The sequence below is a fragment of the Poeciliopsis prolifica genome, unplaced genomic scaffold (genome assembly GCF_027474105.1).
Source record: "Poeciliopsis prolifica strain line A6 unplaced genomic scaffold, Auburn_PproV2 SCAFFOLD030, whole genome shotgun sequence".
Taxonomy (NCBI): domain Eukaryota; kingdom Metazoa; phylum Chordata; class Actinopteri; order Cyprinodontiformes; family Poeciliidae; genus Poeciliopsis; species Poeciliopsis prolifica.
In genome coordinates, this window is record NW_026562405.1 from 3,845,466 (window position 1) to 3,860,447 (window position 14,982).

The 14,982-nt window shown below is 34.2% G+C and overlaps 3 protein-coding genes across 4 annotated transcripts; 2 read left to right on the forward strand and 1 right to left on the reverse strand.

Annotated features, from left to right (window-relative positions):
- The first annotated feature begins 707 nt into the window (after positions 1-707).
- Positions 708-2,982, forward strand: LOC129372825 (adenosine receptor A1-like). Its single transcript, XM_055050353.1, has 2 exons — positions 708-1,036; positions 2,370-2,982. The coding sequence occupies exons 1-2, from the start codon at positions 708-710 to the stop codon at positions 2,980-2,982; spliced, it is 942 nt and encodes a 313-aa protein (XP_054906328.1).
- Positions 2,983-5,311: 2,329 nt separating this feature from the next.
- On the reverse strand, positions 5,312-7,704 carry LOC129372826 (uncharacterized). Its single transcript, XM_055050354.1, has 6 exons — positions 7,562-7,704; positions 7,293-7,441; positions 7,130-7,203; positions 6,745-6,843; positions 5,678-5,776; positions 5,312-5,581 (listed from the first exon to the last, which is right to left on the reverse strand). The coding sequence occupies exons 1-6, from the start codon at positions 7,664-7,666 to the stop codon at positions 5,427-5,429; spliced, it is 681 nt and encodes a 226-aa protein (XP_054906329.1). The 5' UTR covers positions 7,667-7,704; the 3' UTR covers positions 5,312-5,426.
- A 2,491-nt stretch (positions 7,705-10,195) lies between these two features.
- nat8l2 (N-acetyltransferase 8-like 2) lies at positions 10,196-13,221 on the forward strand. 2 transcript variants are annotated; one of them, XM_055050287.1, is made up of 2 exons: positions 10,196-10,303; positions 12,154-13,221. In XM_055050287.1, exon 2 carries the CDS (start codon positions 12,156-12,158, stop codon positions 12,825-12,827), a length of 672 nt encoding a protein of 223 aa, XP_054906262.1. In that variant the 5' UTR covers positions 10,196-10,303; positions 12,154-12,155; the 3' UTR covers positions 12,828-13,221. The 2 variants fall into 2 exon arrangements, with proteins under 2 accessions (XP_054906262.1, XP_054906261.1); XM_055050286.1 differs by lacking the exon at positions 10,196-10,303 and adding an exon at positions 10,362-10,602.
- Positions 13,222-14,982: the final 1,761 nt, after the last annotated feature.

Sequence of the window (14,982 nt, forward strand, 5' to 3'; positions counted from 1 at the left end):
CAATGTTAGTTGTTTCTCTTGTGGGAGGAAGCAAGAGAACACTGAAAGGACCCCTGCATGTACAAAAACATGCCACACTTGCTCAGCTAAATTATATTTAACCATAGCTGAATTTATTATACTCATTGTTCCACCTGTGCATAATTTGCTTGGCAAAACAAATTCTCCTTCTCAGGTTTGCTTCAGCCAAACCTGAAGTTCTTCCATCTGGTCACAATTGAGAAATTTAAAAGTTTGATAAAGGGATTTGAAACTATGTGTATATTTATCAGTGGAAGCTTCTTTTGGTCATGCATGTGGTGTTGATTTTCAGTTTAGTGAAAATCAAACTGTCATTGTTTTCATGTTATTGTTGTTGATGTGTAACAGCTGTCAAGAGATTTTCCTGTATAAATAAATAATTATTATTAATAATAGAAAATATTATCATTATAAAATAATTATTTATAATTATATTTATATATGTTATATATTATATATAAGAGTCAAGCTGATCTTTATCAAGGATGTGGTTAAGTGCTTCTTTCCCCTCATCTGTTTCACAGTTTCGGTAAACGTGCTTTTTCTGAATGTGCTAAACATACCGATGTATATTTAGCCAACCAAGTTTTGAATCATAGATCACAAAGCTTTAAAAAAAAAAAGCCTGAACAAAATCATAAATGCACTCATTTTTACCCTGAGAGTTATTGTAGACAGTCAGCACCATGAACTCTGGAGAGGTCATTTATACCGTGTTGGAAATCCTCATCGCAGTCTGCTGCTGTCTGGGAAACATGTTGGTGGTTTTAGCTTTGTGGAAAACTAAAGGCATCCAACAACCCACCTTCTGCTTTATTGTGTCTCTGGCTCTGGCTGACTTTCTGGTGGGATTTGTTGCCATACCAATAGGTGTGCTGGTGGATGGAGTTCTGGAGACTTCCTTCCACACATGCCTCTTCATCAGCTGTGTACTCATCCTCCTCACCTTAGTTTCAATCCTATGTCTGATGGCTATTGCTATTGATCGATTCCTGCGGGTCTATATCCCTCTCCGGTAAGGAATGTCTTTTACTTTTGATTGAGTAGATTTAGACTTATTGGAAGATCATTCTAAATACTTAGATTTTATTCTCTAAGTCCTGACAGGTTTTCAGCTTGACCTCAGGTTTATAATGTCGTTTTCAGAGTAGAAAGTTGGAGTTCAATGTATATGAAGCATTCTTTCACCAGAATGGAAAGGAAATTATGCAAAATTTGGTGCAGAAATCTCTCATTTATGGTGGATTTTCTGATTTTCAGACATTGTACAAACAAGCTCAAATCTTGTCAATCATCTCAACTATCAATTAATTAATAGCTATCAAAATATTTCAGTCAAAACTCCACCTTTGGCATATATGATAGAGTTAATTTAGTTTTATGGTTGAGTCTAAACGCTCACTGTTATTTCACATTCTAAACCCAGTTTTGATGTGTGGTTGGCAAAATAACCATCACTTAGGAATACAAAATTATACTCAAGTGTAAACATCCATCTGCTGATTTAAGATTAAATTGAAAAAATACAAGACTGTTCTGTGTTTTGCAATAAAGTGATACCACTAAGCCCCACCTTGGTGACACAAGAACTTTGTTCTTAAGTTTGAACGTCTCACTGTGACCCTTCAAATCAAACTTCTTGTCATTGTCAAATTGTTCTCTTGTTTCCAAAAGACATTTAGCTACATATGTTCGTAAAAAAAAACTCTGCAGCAATATCTCGTTAAAAATAGAAGCTTTCTTGTTCAACAAGATATGAGTTTTACAACTTGTGATAACATTTATATCTATATATATTTATATATCGCAACAACTCTGGAAAAAAAAATTAAGTGACCCCATCAAATGATCAATTTCTCTGATTTTATTTTTCATAGTCATATGGTTGAGTAAAATGAACATTGTTCTTTTATTCTATATACGACAGTTTTTGAAATTCCAAGCAAAAATTTGCAGGAAAGAAGAAATGATCAAAATAACAAAAAAAAAATGTAGTGCTTTCAGACGTCAAATAAGGCAAAGGAAACAGATTCATATTCACCTAGAAACAACAATACTGATGTTTTAAGTTCAGAAATCAATATTCAATCAATCAAACCGTGAGGTTTTCATTGGGATTCAGTGCAGCAGTCTCTTAATTATTTCCAGAACTTTATAAATATAAAAACAGGCTTATAGCATTATTGTACAATTTTAACCATATTCATTTAAGAGACATCACAAGAAATATTGTTGTTTCATCAGTTCACTAAAGAAAAAAGCTTTTGGATAAGTCATGTATCAGTATAAGTTTAATTTCCTTCACTTTGCGTAAAATTCTGACTGGTACTTTATATCTTTCTTTACAGATACAAACAGACTGTAACCTGGAAACATTCCTATTCCGTGGCAGCTGTATGCTGGCTTGTTGCAATACCACTGAGTTTTACTCCAGTGTTTGGATGGCATAAAGACCCACCGGACTCTGTTAATTCGACAGTTGTTTGCCGGTTCACAGAAGTGATTCCCATGTCCTATTTAGTTTACTTTAATTTCTTTCTCTGCAACCTGACGCCTCTGTTGGTAATGATTGCTTTGTACAGCTATATTTTCTGTTTCATTCATGGAACACTGAAAGAAAGACCAGGCAATGGTGCTCAAAATCAGTCGCACATGTATCTACGGAAAGAAAAAAAGCTTGCATCATCTCTGTCTCTGGTCTTGACTCTTTTTGTAGTCTCCTGGCTCCCTCTTCACATTATGAACATTGTTGTTTACTTTCATGGACCAGATACTGTATCATACATAGCTTTCTACATTGGCATTCTGCTTTCACATGCTAATTCAGCTGTCAACCCAGTAGTGTATGCATTTAAAATAAAAAAGATCAAGACAGCTTATGTGAAGATTTGGAGACAGTTTGTTCTGCGTTCAGCAGATAATCAAGGCTCCAGACAACAAGAAATGGCAGCAGTAACATGAGAAATGGTGAAAACGAATCAACGCTGATCTAAATTTTTCAGTCTCTCTCTTTGTGATACATGTCACTGAAATATGGATTTTATGTCAAGACTTGAAAGAGCTGTTTAAATTGCATAGAATTCACTTTCTTTCTTTTTGTGCATTAGGTGATCTTTGCCAAGGTGTGTAAATAGCTTGGTGGTTTTTCCTGATCATTTACAATTTATTTGAAAAAGAATGAGGAAACAATGTCAGATTTAAATAGTCATATAAAACAACTGATGTGTAATGGATACCGGGTTCTGGACCCGTCAGCAGCAGATGATAAAGCTGAAAAACAGCATATGAGTGAGAACACAGGAGACGCAGTCTGTGCTACTTCAATTTCTCAGTTTATGAGAAACGCCAGAGGAACAGGCAACTCAGAGTCTCCATGCGCCACCTACTGGTTAAACACCATAAATACACCCATCGTCATCAACCCCTGTTAAAAACAAACAAAATAGCTACATAACCCCATAAACATTTAAACAAGTGAATGTTCCTTTTCTTTTTATATTGTGGGCACACACTAGTGGGCATCACATATGGAATTAACTTCTTCCTCATTGTCATGCTGTCATTAAATGTTTGTTTTTCAAAAGGTACTACTGTTTGTCTTTCTTTCTGACAGTGTCTTTGCATCATGTTGGGATTTTTTTTAGAAAGGGGTGGACTACTTTCACTGATACTTTCACTGATGCATTTGTGCAGTGAGTGGAGAGACAGCAGGATTTGTAACACATGCTGGACTCTTAAAAGCAGTATACAATTTCTAATCTTCAGAAGATAGAAGGATCTAATGTGACTCTGAGCTGTGTGTTATAATACATGCAGAAATTGGCATAATGACATGCAAATTTTAGTTTAAAGAAACAATTATAAATGACTGAAATGCACATGTAAAACCTAACTTTGTGAATAAAAGCAACAATTTTTAAACTTGATAAATAACATCTTCATATGCTATCAGTACCACACAGCAGAGGTTTTGTTTTTAGTAGTCATGAGTTTTAAAGAGGACAACTTGACGCTTAGACTTTTTGGAGGAAGTAAGAATATATTGGTATATTTTTGGTAAATCACCCACACAACACAACCACCAATGAAAAAAATTGGTGAGATTGATTTCAGATAACACAACAGACACAGACTGTTTAAAGATTTACGAGAAGCAGTCAAAGTTAAACACTTGTTGTCCATTCTGGAGCTATCATTTATCAAGAGTACACACAACAGTACCAATACAAAATACTGGTACTATTGAATGTTCATTGATTTTAAACATTTAATGTTCAAAATTAATGCAACATGTGTATATGAAAGTCTAAACCACAGGTTCTGCCACAAGAAGGGGTCCAGATCATAGCATCGTGATAAATGAGCAATGTTGATCTTGTCTGTGGAAGTTCTAAAACTTCCTCTCAGCTTCCCTGTCGATACTCAAATCAACTCAATTCAAAAATACTTTATTTACTCAAAACTTAAATATGGTTTTAAGCCACTTTTTTTTTTCAGAGTTGTCATTGATGCTAAAGGTTTTGGGCAGGAAAATATCCTGTAGCAGTCAATTTCACAGCAGATCTGTAAAGAACTCCACATTTCAGTTTTCTGTTGTTCTGGACTTGTTTGTGCCTTATGGCCCCTTATTCCCTGACATTGAACAAAACAGAATTGTTTAGTGGATTGCACCATTATTGTTATCATGTTATTGTTGTTGATTTATACAAGTCTCTTCCAAATGATATAATGAGTCTCAAGATGTTTCTATAAAAATTAATTATCAATAATAATAGAAATATCTAATCATTTTAATTTTTATTTGTGCCCAGGAGTCACTTTGGAGGAAAGAATCAAGTTGTTCTTTATCAAGGATGGGGTAAAGTACCTTTTTCTCCTTAGCAGTTTAAGAAATAACATTAGCCATTTCAGAATATGGTAATAATCCAAATATGCTGCTTCAGTTTCAAATTATAGATCTGAAACTAAAAGGCTGAAAGTTTCCTCAAAGCCTAAAGAAGGCCTGAACAACATCATGGTTGTTGTTGATTGTTTCAAACAGCCACCAACCTCCCATGAACTATCAAGTTTTCCAGTGCAATGCAATGTTTTTGCTTCTTTTTATTTTATGTTTTTTTTTATTCATACAAAGCACTTTGAATTACCCTGTTGCAGGAAATGTGCCATACTAATAAATGAGCCTGCCTTTCCTAAACTGCACAGTAATGTTTTCAGATTATCAGGATTTTGCTGGAAGCAGAACAAGTAAAGCATTATAGAAGAGTGGAGTCATTTATAATTTGAAACTGCATTTCTAAAGCAAGATGTTACCATTTTGTTTTATTTGGATTCAAACTGGAAACATTTAAATGAAAGTTGTCATTGAAGTCATCGTCTGCAGCTACTTAATCTGCATACAAATGTTTTTAAGTAATTGTAACAGGATTGTAAGAAAGTAATGTATCTACCAAACACTTGAGTATGCTTTGGTGAGTGCTTTTCACTCGTTCAAACACTTGGAGCAAGAAGGTGAGAGACTGATCTTCAGAGATATTGTCAATGTCTTTGCAGTTGTCATAGTCTGAATTGGGAAAGAAAATGAGTATTAATGATCAGAAATGAACACATTGCTATATTTATTTCAATACATACAGTTTTCCTGGTGTAGGAGTCTCACCTTGGTCTGCATTTAAAACCTGTGGTTTGGAAAAGTGAAGACACTGGACCTGCAACTCAAATTCCTTCAGTTCCTCTTCAGTGACGGTTGTTCTCCTGCCTGGTGAAAATGTTGCATAAAAGAAAAACGGTGCAATCTGTCACTCAGAAAAAAATTGCTGTTTTACACAATAATGCAGAAAAACTTGCACAAAGTGGTGACAAATTAGAAAAGAAATTGACATAAATTGATGCATGCTCATCAAGGCGGCTAGAATATTTTTCTGCTTTGAGCAAAAAAAAAAAAAAAAAAAAAATAGGAAGAATGAAAAATAATTTTTATATGGTTAAACTAATATTACTTTAATACTCTATGCTTGAAGTTGAAAGTCTGCACCTCATATAGCCAGGAGAGTAAATTGTAATCTTTGAAAATGATGGATGAGTTTCATATTTTTCACTCAATTTAAACAAATACAGAACATTTTCAGTTCATATGACCCCTGGGCCTCTGTCTCTTTAAGAACCTCATCACAACATTTTTTTTTTCCTGAGGCGACTTGGTTTCTCCATCTGGCTGCCAAAGCAGATTCAAGGACTCTTCAAGCATACATAAATGAGTGAAAGCAACTTTCTGGGAATGATTTTGATGAGGCGTTTACATTACAACATTATAATGTAAACTACATTAAACTACTTAAAAAATAGATTTTGCATAGTGTCCCATTTTTAAGATCAATCTTTAGAGTAAATAATCCTGTAATTCCCATAATTAGGCATATTTGTGATTTTGAAACTTAGAATTTATTGTTTAAATATTCTTCAGATTGACCCCTGGAGCCCTATTTATCTAGGGTTAAGGGACACATTTTACTACTGAACCATCTACTGTTGAATTTCAGAGATCTTGTCCTGTACAAGAAACCAAGCTATATCAGCAAACCATCATGTGTCACCAGATTTCTCCCATAACATGGGCAAGAGATTCCCCTACGTTCTCACCAATTTGTGAAGGTATTTAGTGCAACAGAATTTACATGTGAAGTTCTAACATTTAACATCTAACAGGTTAAATCCGTTTATCCTTACTGAGTAATAAAATATTGTTGAGAGTGTCGATGGACTTTACGACGATGCAGTCAGAGCAGCTGGTTTGCAGCAGAACATCTGGCTCACCAACTGGAGCATCTGTTGAAAAGAGTGTGAGGAACTGTTATGGATTTTAAATTAAACTTCATCATTTTAAATCTAAAGTTGCATCAAAGTAAACAAAACATATTGAAAGAGATTAACCTGAATTCCAAAACACAATTTAAATGATAGCAGGGTATCAGGTGATTGGAAACCTTATGTGAAAATACAACCATTTCTGATATGTGCTGATGTTTGCTTGTCTTTTTTTCTATTCATGTTATTTGAAATGTCACTATAGGAAATGTGACAGAGTTTGGAAATGGATGCACCAGCTTCTTACTTTCACTGTTGACTTCAAAGAGCTTGTTGTTTTCTTGAAAAAAATCCTCTGTTTCATTGAAGCAGACGCCATGCCTGGAGATAATTTATTATAACATTTAACATAAAATGCATAAATTAAGCATTTTACTTAAAAAATGCAAGACAAAATAAAGATTACACACATTTTAGCCTTAATCACAGCAGCATAGAGGTTTGGCGTGTCCTTATAAGTAACGTCTATAGCTAAACTTGGCCAAAACATGCTGTTAAGTAGCAATGCTGGCAAGCAGACCTCTGTTGATACAGCTATGTAGTACCACCTCCCAGACAACTGAAACAGAAGAACATATAGGTTTGTGAAAAACATTCTTAAGAAAAATGTGTTACTCTGTATTTTTCTTTTTAATTTATCAGAAAAAATAAGTCATTTGGAAATTGCAATTTCACTTACGTCTGGTCGTTTCTCGACTGGCTTTGCTAGATTATCGCAGGTCAGAGGAGCAGGCTGACCCACTGAGACAAAACTCAGCACAACAGCAACCCAAAGAGTCTTCATTATGGATCTTCAACAGCTTTTCCCACACTCCACTCAGGTCTGCTTTTTAAAGCTGCTACTGACCAATTATTGTTCTGGTACCTCCAACCGCCCCTTTGTCAGTGACGGTAAAGCGCACCCCCTGATTTTACCCTTCCCAGTCTTCGTGTTTGCTGGTCAAATATTCATTTGGTCTGTTTGCAAAGTCAATGACACTGCTACCAGAAACACTTCTTTCGTGTTTCTTTAATGTTTTCACAATTCTTCAAAATATAAATTTTTCTGACACATTGCTTCAACTTGGTTTCAATTGAACTAAACTTCATGTTTGCCACAGGATTTGCAACTACAGTTAGAGAAATCCATATGTTATGAAGGGCTTTGCTGCCTTGAATAGCTTCAGTAGAAATATTTCTGTTAATCTACCATTTTGTTAAAACATTTTTCTAATGTCATTTATATTCTTACAGGTGTCAAGTAACTAACCCTATTTATGTGGAAATCGGTTATGTGCAATTTGTGAAGCTCAGATAACAGACAAAAGCTAGAATTTTGATACAAAGCAACAAATCTAAGTGTAAAATTCATGCTGTTGCTCAAGGTTGAATTTTGAGGAGGAAAGCCAATAAAAGCTTAATAAAATCATGTCAGCGTTGCCACATAAAAATATACGCTGAAAATGTATATTGTTGTATATTGAAAATGTATACTGAGAATATATATTCTGCCATAAACATGCCAGCACTAAGGCTCTAGCTGGGAGCAGTGAACTCCAGATTGACTCTGTTCACCAGTGGTTCAGGGTTATTGATCTGTGTGGCTTTTCTGCTCTAAAAACACAAGAGTCAATTTAAATTAAAAAAAAAGATTTTTTAAATTTTATTACATGACAAACTTCCATTTAGTTTTCATAGATAATTTTAATGCAAACCTATCAAATAAACTTTACATGATTCATATTCATGTCTTCCCATTCAGTCCATTGTGATGGTAAATGGACTGAACTTACACAGCACTTTTCCTAGCATTTTTGACCACTAGAATAACATTCACCCATTCAGCAAAAACCAAACACATAAAATTTCATTACCAGCATCTTGATTAACAACTTTAATTATCTAAACTTTGTTAGTATATGTTAACTAATTACATTCAATAAATTGATTAGAGAAGTGATTAGATTATGTATATAATAATTCATTTAAAGGCACACAATATGAGTTTTTCAATAAAATCAAACAGACGTAAATGCATAAAACATAAATCATTTCTGTGAGTGTGCAGCAGTCAGTGATTTCTTCACTGGCCTCTTCATTTATTTTCGCGCTTTAAATCTCAGTTTATTACAGATGTTGCAGAGTTACACTCTTGATAAACAAGCTATAGTTTCAGGAAAGTAGAGGTGGATTTAAAAGGAAAAACTATTTCCCTTCTCGTTTCTGCCGCTTATGTATTCTGACCCAAGTCAAATACATAGCAGTGTACGTCCTGTTCATTTAGCTCCATGTTTAAAGTTTAACTATGAACCTAGATAGAGGTTCAAACAGTGTTTGCAAGGATAGTTGTCTTTTTAAGTAGCTAAGGTTTGTAGGTCAGATTACAGAGTTGTTATTCGATTAATTGAACAAACCGTACTCTACACAAGTCTGTGTAGAGTACAGTAAAGGTCCGAGAAGTATTTTTGTGGTGAGTTTAGCATACCAAACAATGTGTAAAATCCAAGCAGGCATTTAACTTAGGTTAGCTCATATTTGCATTCAGGTTTAAGAAATTATGGTGAAGGAGAAACACCTGCTCTTCTGGAGTTGTGGAGACTTCATTCCACACTTATTTTGACAGATTTTTGACTTTGCTAGAGAAAAAAAAAACATGTGTGTGTCTGTTGAATAGATATGTAGATGAGATTCAGTTATGTGCTGTTTGTAAAGCTCAGATAACAGACAAAAGCTAAAATCCTGATACAAAGCAAAAATCTAATTGGTCAAGTTTATTTTATTTGTCTGTTAATTTAAAACAGATACTACGTTTTCTGTATTTCAACGTGAAACAAATTTGCATTAAAATTTGGATATGAAACACATTTTCTTTCACCTTCCAACCTAATAATTTGTTTTAGGTGAATAAAAAGGAAGAAGGCAATTGACTTCAGGAAGTCACAAACATCAAAAACATAATAAAAATTATTAATTCAATCTAATAAAAAATCCCTCATTTCTACAGGAGTAAGTTGCCTCCACGAGCAAGAAATTTCAGATATGTATAATCAATAAAACCTTTTTTAAAATGCACTTTATCGTGACAACCAAAGACGGTGGCCCAGAGGAGACAACCTGAGACTTGAGAAATCGCTGATTGGACAACAGGCATGAAAACATATATATTCGTGATTTTTCAGGTCTCCATCTGGGACATATCCTTTCCGTTTTGTTAATGTTTTTGTAACTGTGCTTCCTTAATGTCATAGTGTTTTTCAATTAGTTGTTGTGTTTTTGTAATTTGCATTTGAGCCTCAGGGCCACCGTAGGGGGGCAGCAGTCTGTCATTTCTTCACTGGCCTCTTCCTTCACCGACATGTCTTAACATCTCTGCGCTTTAAATCTCTCATTTTACTACCGATATCACAGAATTACACTCCTGATAGACAAGATATAATTTCAGGTGAGTAGAGGTGGATTTAAAGGGAAAAGTTATTTCCCTTCTCGTTTCTGCTGCTTATGTATTCTGACCCAAGTCAAATACATAGCAGTGTACTTCCTGTTCATTTAGCTGCAAAAGTTTAACCATGAACCTATACAATGTAAGTTCAAACGGTTCTTGCAAGGGTTGTTGTCTTTATTAGCGGCTAAAGGTTCGTCAGTCGGATTACAGAGTCGTTATTCGATAAACCGAACAAACCGAGGAAGTACAGTGACGGTCCGAGAAGAATTTTTCCTGAGTTTAACTGAACCGAACAACGTGTAAGTCCCAATCAGGTGTTTGAAATAGGTTAGCATTCAGATTTAAGATTTCACTATTTTTACGTGCAGTTCTGCCATTATGTACTTGATTTTATACTTGGTTTAAAAAAGAAATCTTCAACTTGTTATTCTTATATCAACAAATCCTATAAATTCCCTAAATATGTGCTTTATATTTAAGGAAGTGAAATACTGCATTACAAAATCATTTAGCATAAGGAAACTGTATTTGAAACTTTCACATCTTTATTGCATTGAAACATTTTTAACTGAAATGTAAAAAAAAAATGAGAGTTTGCAAAAAAAAAAAACTAACAAAGTACAAGTGTTCACAAAATTAACTGAACTTATAGCTTAGTTTATACATTATATCATACATTTATGACATTATGTAAAGTTTAGTTTCTTTCCTCGTGCCTCAGTATGTCAGCAGATAGCAGGTACATCAGTCAAGTGTTGTACATAACATGCCAGCAACAGTTGGGAGAAAGTGCCAAAGTTCAATTTGAGATAACTCTGAAGTGCTTTGTAGTGAAAGGAAATAAATTATATTGAACGGGAACAAACCCACATATAGAAAGGATCACTTCGAGTCGCCCATTCACTGTCTCTTGCTTAGTTCAGTGATTTTCTTCTTGATCAGTGTCTTAAGTGATAACTAAACACTTAAAACCCTGTACATTGCACAGCAGCTGAGATTTATAGCTGATCTGTTTTAAATGAATGCATTTTTAAAAAACAAAGCTACTATCAAGTTTTGGGATTTATATTTTTTTACTTTTCTACTATTTCAATCTTGCCCCATATTATGTAACTGTCTTAAAAAATCTGTCTTAAACTAGAACTGAAACTAATGGAAACCAAAATTAAACCAGCATTTAAAATAATAGTAATGATAATAATTCATCAAACAAATAGTAAAAAGTACCTAAAACTAAAATAGAATTCAAAATCTAAAGTCAAAACTGAATATTAAATCTAACAAAAACTGCAAATCTTTTAATGCATAACCATTGTAGCCTGACAGCTTCACTTCTAGCTGCTGACTAAAATAACTAATGAATGAAAGATATAATAGTCTTTACTGCAGAAGTTGGAATAATTTGATTTCCAGCTCTATTTTTGTCCAGATCTTAGTCTGTAAAGGTTACAAAGTATGTATACACTCCATTTGAATATGGTGCATTAGATTAGTTATTACATAAGGACCATATTTTTATGTGAACGGACAAAGGTAAAAGTTCAAAGTGCTTTACTCCACAAAACATTATACAGGAACCAACAAGTTAGAAACTTTAAGTGTTACATTACCAATAAATATCAAATATATTGATCAATGTGCAAGTTACTAGGAGTCAAAGGTAATTCTAAACAGGTGGAGTTTTAGCCTTGACTTAAAGTGTTTCAGCATCTTTGCAGTTTTCTGGAAGTTTGTTCCACATTTGTGGAGAATAGAGACTGTATGCTGCTTCTCCATAATTTGGTTCTGGAAAAAATAAAAGATAGATAATAAAAATCTGACAATTCTTTTTTTTTTTCTGTTTCCTGTAGTCATGGAGCTGGTGATCCGCCGCTACCGTCCATCAGACAAGGACACGGTGCGGCACCTGTTCAGTAGCGGCATCAGGGAGCACATGGGCCCATGTTTTCAGAATGCCATGACGAGCCCTCTACACCTCACTATTACTCTGTCTCTGGGTTTGGTCGGCTACCTCCTGGACTCTTTGTTTACAGCCCTGTTGCTGCCAGCAGCCTGGGTCGGACTCATCTACTGCTGCTCCTATGACCTATTCGCCAGGTATGTCGCAGCGAAACTGAAGACAGACATGCAGGACATTGATGGGACGTACATGAGCAGACCGGATGACTGCTTTTGGGTGGCAGAGGCTGAGGTCGACGGGGCAACGCAGGTCATCGGCACGGTGGCTGTGTTGTGTACAGAAAGTGGGAATGAGAGGCATGGGGAAATGTTCAGAATGAGCATCTCGCCAAAGTCCAGGCGGATGGGACTGGGCTGCAGGTTGACTCAGACTGTGATTGATTTCTGTAAGGAGCGAGGCTTCTCTAAGTTGGTGCTAGAGACCACCTCCACCCAGATGGCTGCTGTGAATCTGTACAAAAAACTGGGGTTCAAACTTGTCTTCACACACAAAGACGCATACTCTCCCTCCTGGGTGCTTGCATTGGTCCAAGTCACCATTTTAAAAATGGAAAAACTTTTATGAAGCTGAAACACTTTTAAAAAAAGTAATGAAAGGCTTTAAGATGTGAAGGTGTGAGGATATAAAATGACAATATTTATGTTGTATCAGAGTAAATCATTTTTGTTTAATGGTGGGTTTTGGTTAAATTATGCTATTTCAGTCTGATTATGATGCATTAACCTTCATTACGTTTGGTTGTCTCTAAAGTAGAACGACTAAAAATTGTTCTAATTTCTTGTTTACACTTGTTAAATGTTTAATGCATGAAAACTTATCAGTTTACTTCACTCCACCTATTGAATATTATTGACTGTGTTATTGATTTGACCTATTTCCACTAACTGTTTTTATAACAATTTTGTTCTCCTGAAAAATGTCTTCACTCAATATAAAATAAAGATTATTCTTTCTGATATGTTGTCTTTATTTGTATTTTTGTTTAATTTAGCAATAGAATGAGTCAAAAACATTTCAGTAAATGAACCCTGACTCTTCTACCGTTTGTCCTTTCTGTCATTCCTTTCCTCTTTTTTGTTAGACCTTACCACTCACCTTCAACCGCTCTGTCTGTTTAGATTAATCAGCCTGACTTAAAACTACATTTCATAATGTTAATTGTGCTAGTCTTGTCGGACTAGCACAATTAAATCAAAACCTAGAAACAGCAAGCAAAAAGATTTGACAATAAACCTGATTAGGATTCTGTAAATCAAAGATACACATTTGATGTTATACTTGGATAATATTTGATATAAAAAAAATATTTTCACATATTTTTTTATTTAGAATTTGTAATTTGTTACCTTGGACCAATCAATGTTAAAATTTAACAATGACATATTTTAAACAAATCTATTTGTAAGCACTTTTGGTTTGTTGGTATCAGACTAATTTTCAGTCCCACACAGTAGAGGGCGCTATTCACCTAAGAAATGTAGCAGTTCCAGGTTCAGAGACTTTGCGAAAGTATTCATGCAACATTTTCTGCATGTTGTCATATTAGAACCATAAATTTCAGGACATTTTATGTGATCACAATTTAAGATTTCTGTTTGCAAAAAGAATTTTACTTTTTGCAAAGTAAAATTCTGCTATATCTGCTATACGTAAACATAATTATTAGTACTACTTTTACTATAATTATTTAAAATTTTTATTTAATTCGTTTTTTTTAAGATACTAGTTATCCAGATTCATTTAAATTGTCCCGATTGTGAAAAAGATTAAATATGTAATTTGTAAGGTTTGAAATCATTTCAAGAAGAAGAAGGAAGAACTTCTAGGACTCCTCAAAACTCTAATACCAAACAGAAAATACAATAAATGCACACAAAAAAAACCTTTAAAGACTAGGGTGAGACTTATTCTGACAATAAAAGCTTGAGATGAATTAGACTCAGAGGAAATATAGTGTTGTAATAACTGGCATAACACATTATTTTTTTTTAATATTAACTCATATTACTATAAGCAGATGGCCCTCTTTATTGTTTTTAAGATGTGTACAGACGAAAAACCGTCTGGTTTTAATTTATTTTCCATATTATTTGCCAAACAAATTTTATTTTATAGTATTTACCAGAAATATTGAGTGCATAAATGGAACACGATTCTAAAAACAGAGACTTTTACTGTAAACTGAGAGAAAGGATGACAAGAAACTGTTACCGGAACGATAGGCTTTGCTAGCCAGTACAGGACTGCTCCAGAAGGACAAAAGAGCGATCTGATAAAAGTTGTAAAAGCTGGGGAACACAAGACAAAATATATTGAAATAGTAATAACGACTTAAAAGGCCAAAAAAATCATAAGAGAAAAAAAAAGTTGCCTGTGTTGTCATATTATATACATGGATAGGATTATTTTGACATCAAAATCACTTCAAAATCCACCTAAAGGATGTTATTTAGAATGATTTGTAATCAGAAAAGGCTATTTTTTTATGTGTAGAAATTTGTATATTTTTTCATTTATTCTCAGATCAAAATGCTTAAAGTCAATGTTTAGTCTGATTATTTCATACTAGAGTCATTTGGGACAAATATTTAAACTATTTTCATATTAGAGGGAATATTTATATGTTAGACATGATGTTTCACTGTTAAAAAGAAAAAAAAAACTTCTAAAGAAGCTTCATACAAGCCCACGTTTCTGCAGTGATTTCACTAATTGGCTT

Coding starts and splice junctions, on each gene's coding strand:
- LOC129372825 (XM_055050353.1), top strand. CDS start 708: ATGAACTCTGGAGAGGTCATTTATACCGTGTTGGAAATCCTCATCGCA. Junction 1,037..2,369: donor CGGGTCTATATCCCTCTCCG/GTAAGGAATGTC, acceptor CTTTCTTTACAG/ATACAAACAGACTGTAACCT.
- LOC129372826 (XM_055050354.1), bottom strand. CDS start 7,666: ATGAAGACTCTTTGGGTTGCTGTTGTGCTGAGTTTTGTCTCAGTGGGT. Junction 7,442..7,561: donor CAGTCGAGAAACGACCAGAC/GTAAGTGAAATT, acceptor CTTCTGTTTCAG/TTGTCTGGGAGGTGGTACTA. Junction 5,777..6,744: donor CAACAATATTTTATTACTCA/GTAAGGATAAAC, acceptor CATTTTCACCAG/GCAGGAGAACAACCGTCACT.
- nat8l2 (XM_055050287.1), top strand. CDS start 12,156: ATGGAGCTGGTGATCCGCCGCTACCGTCCATCAGACAAGGACACGGTG.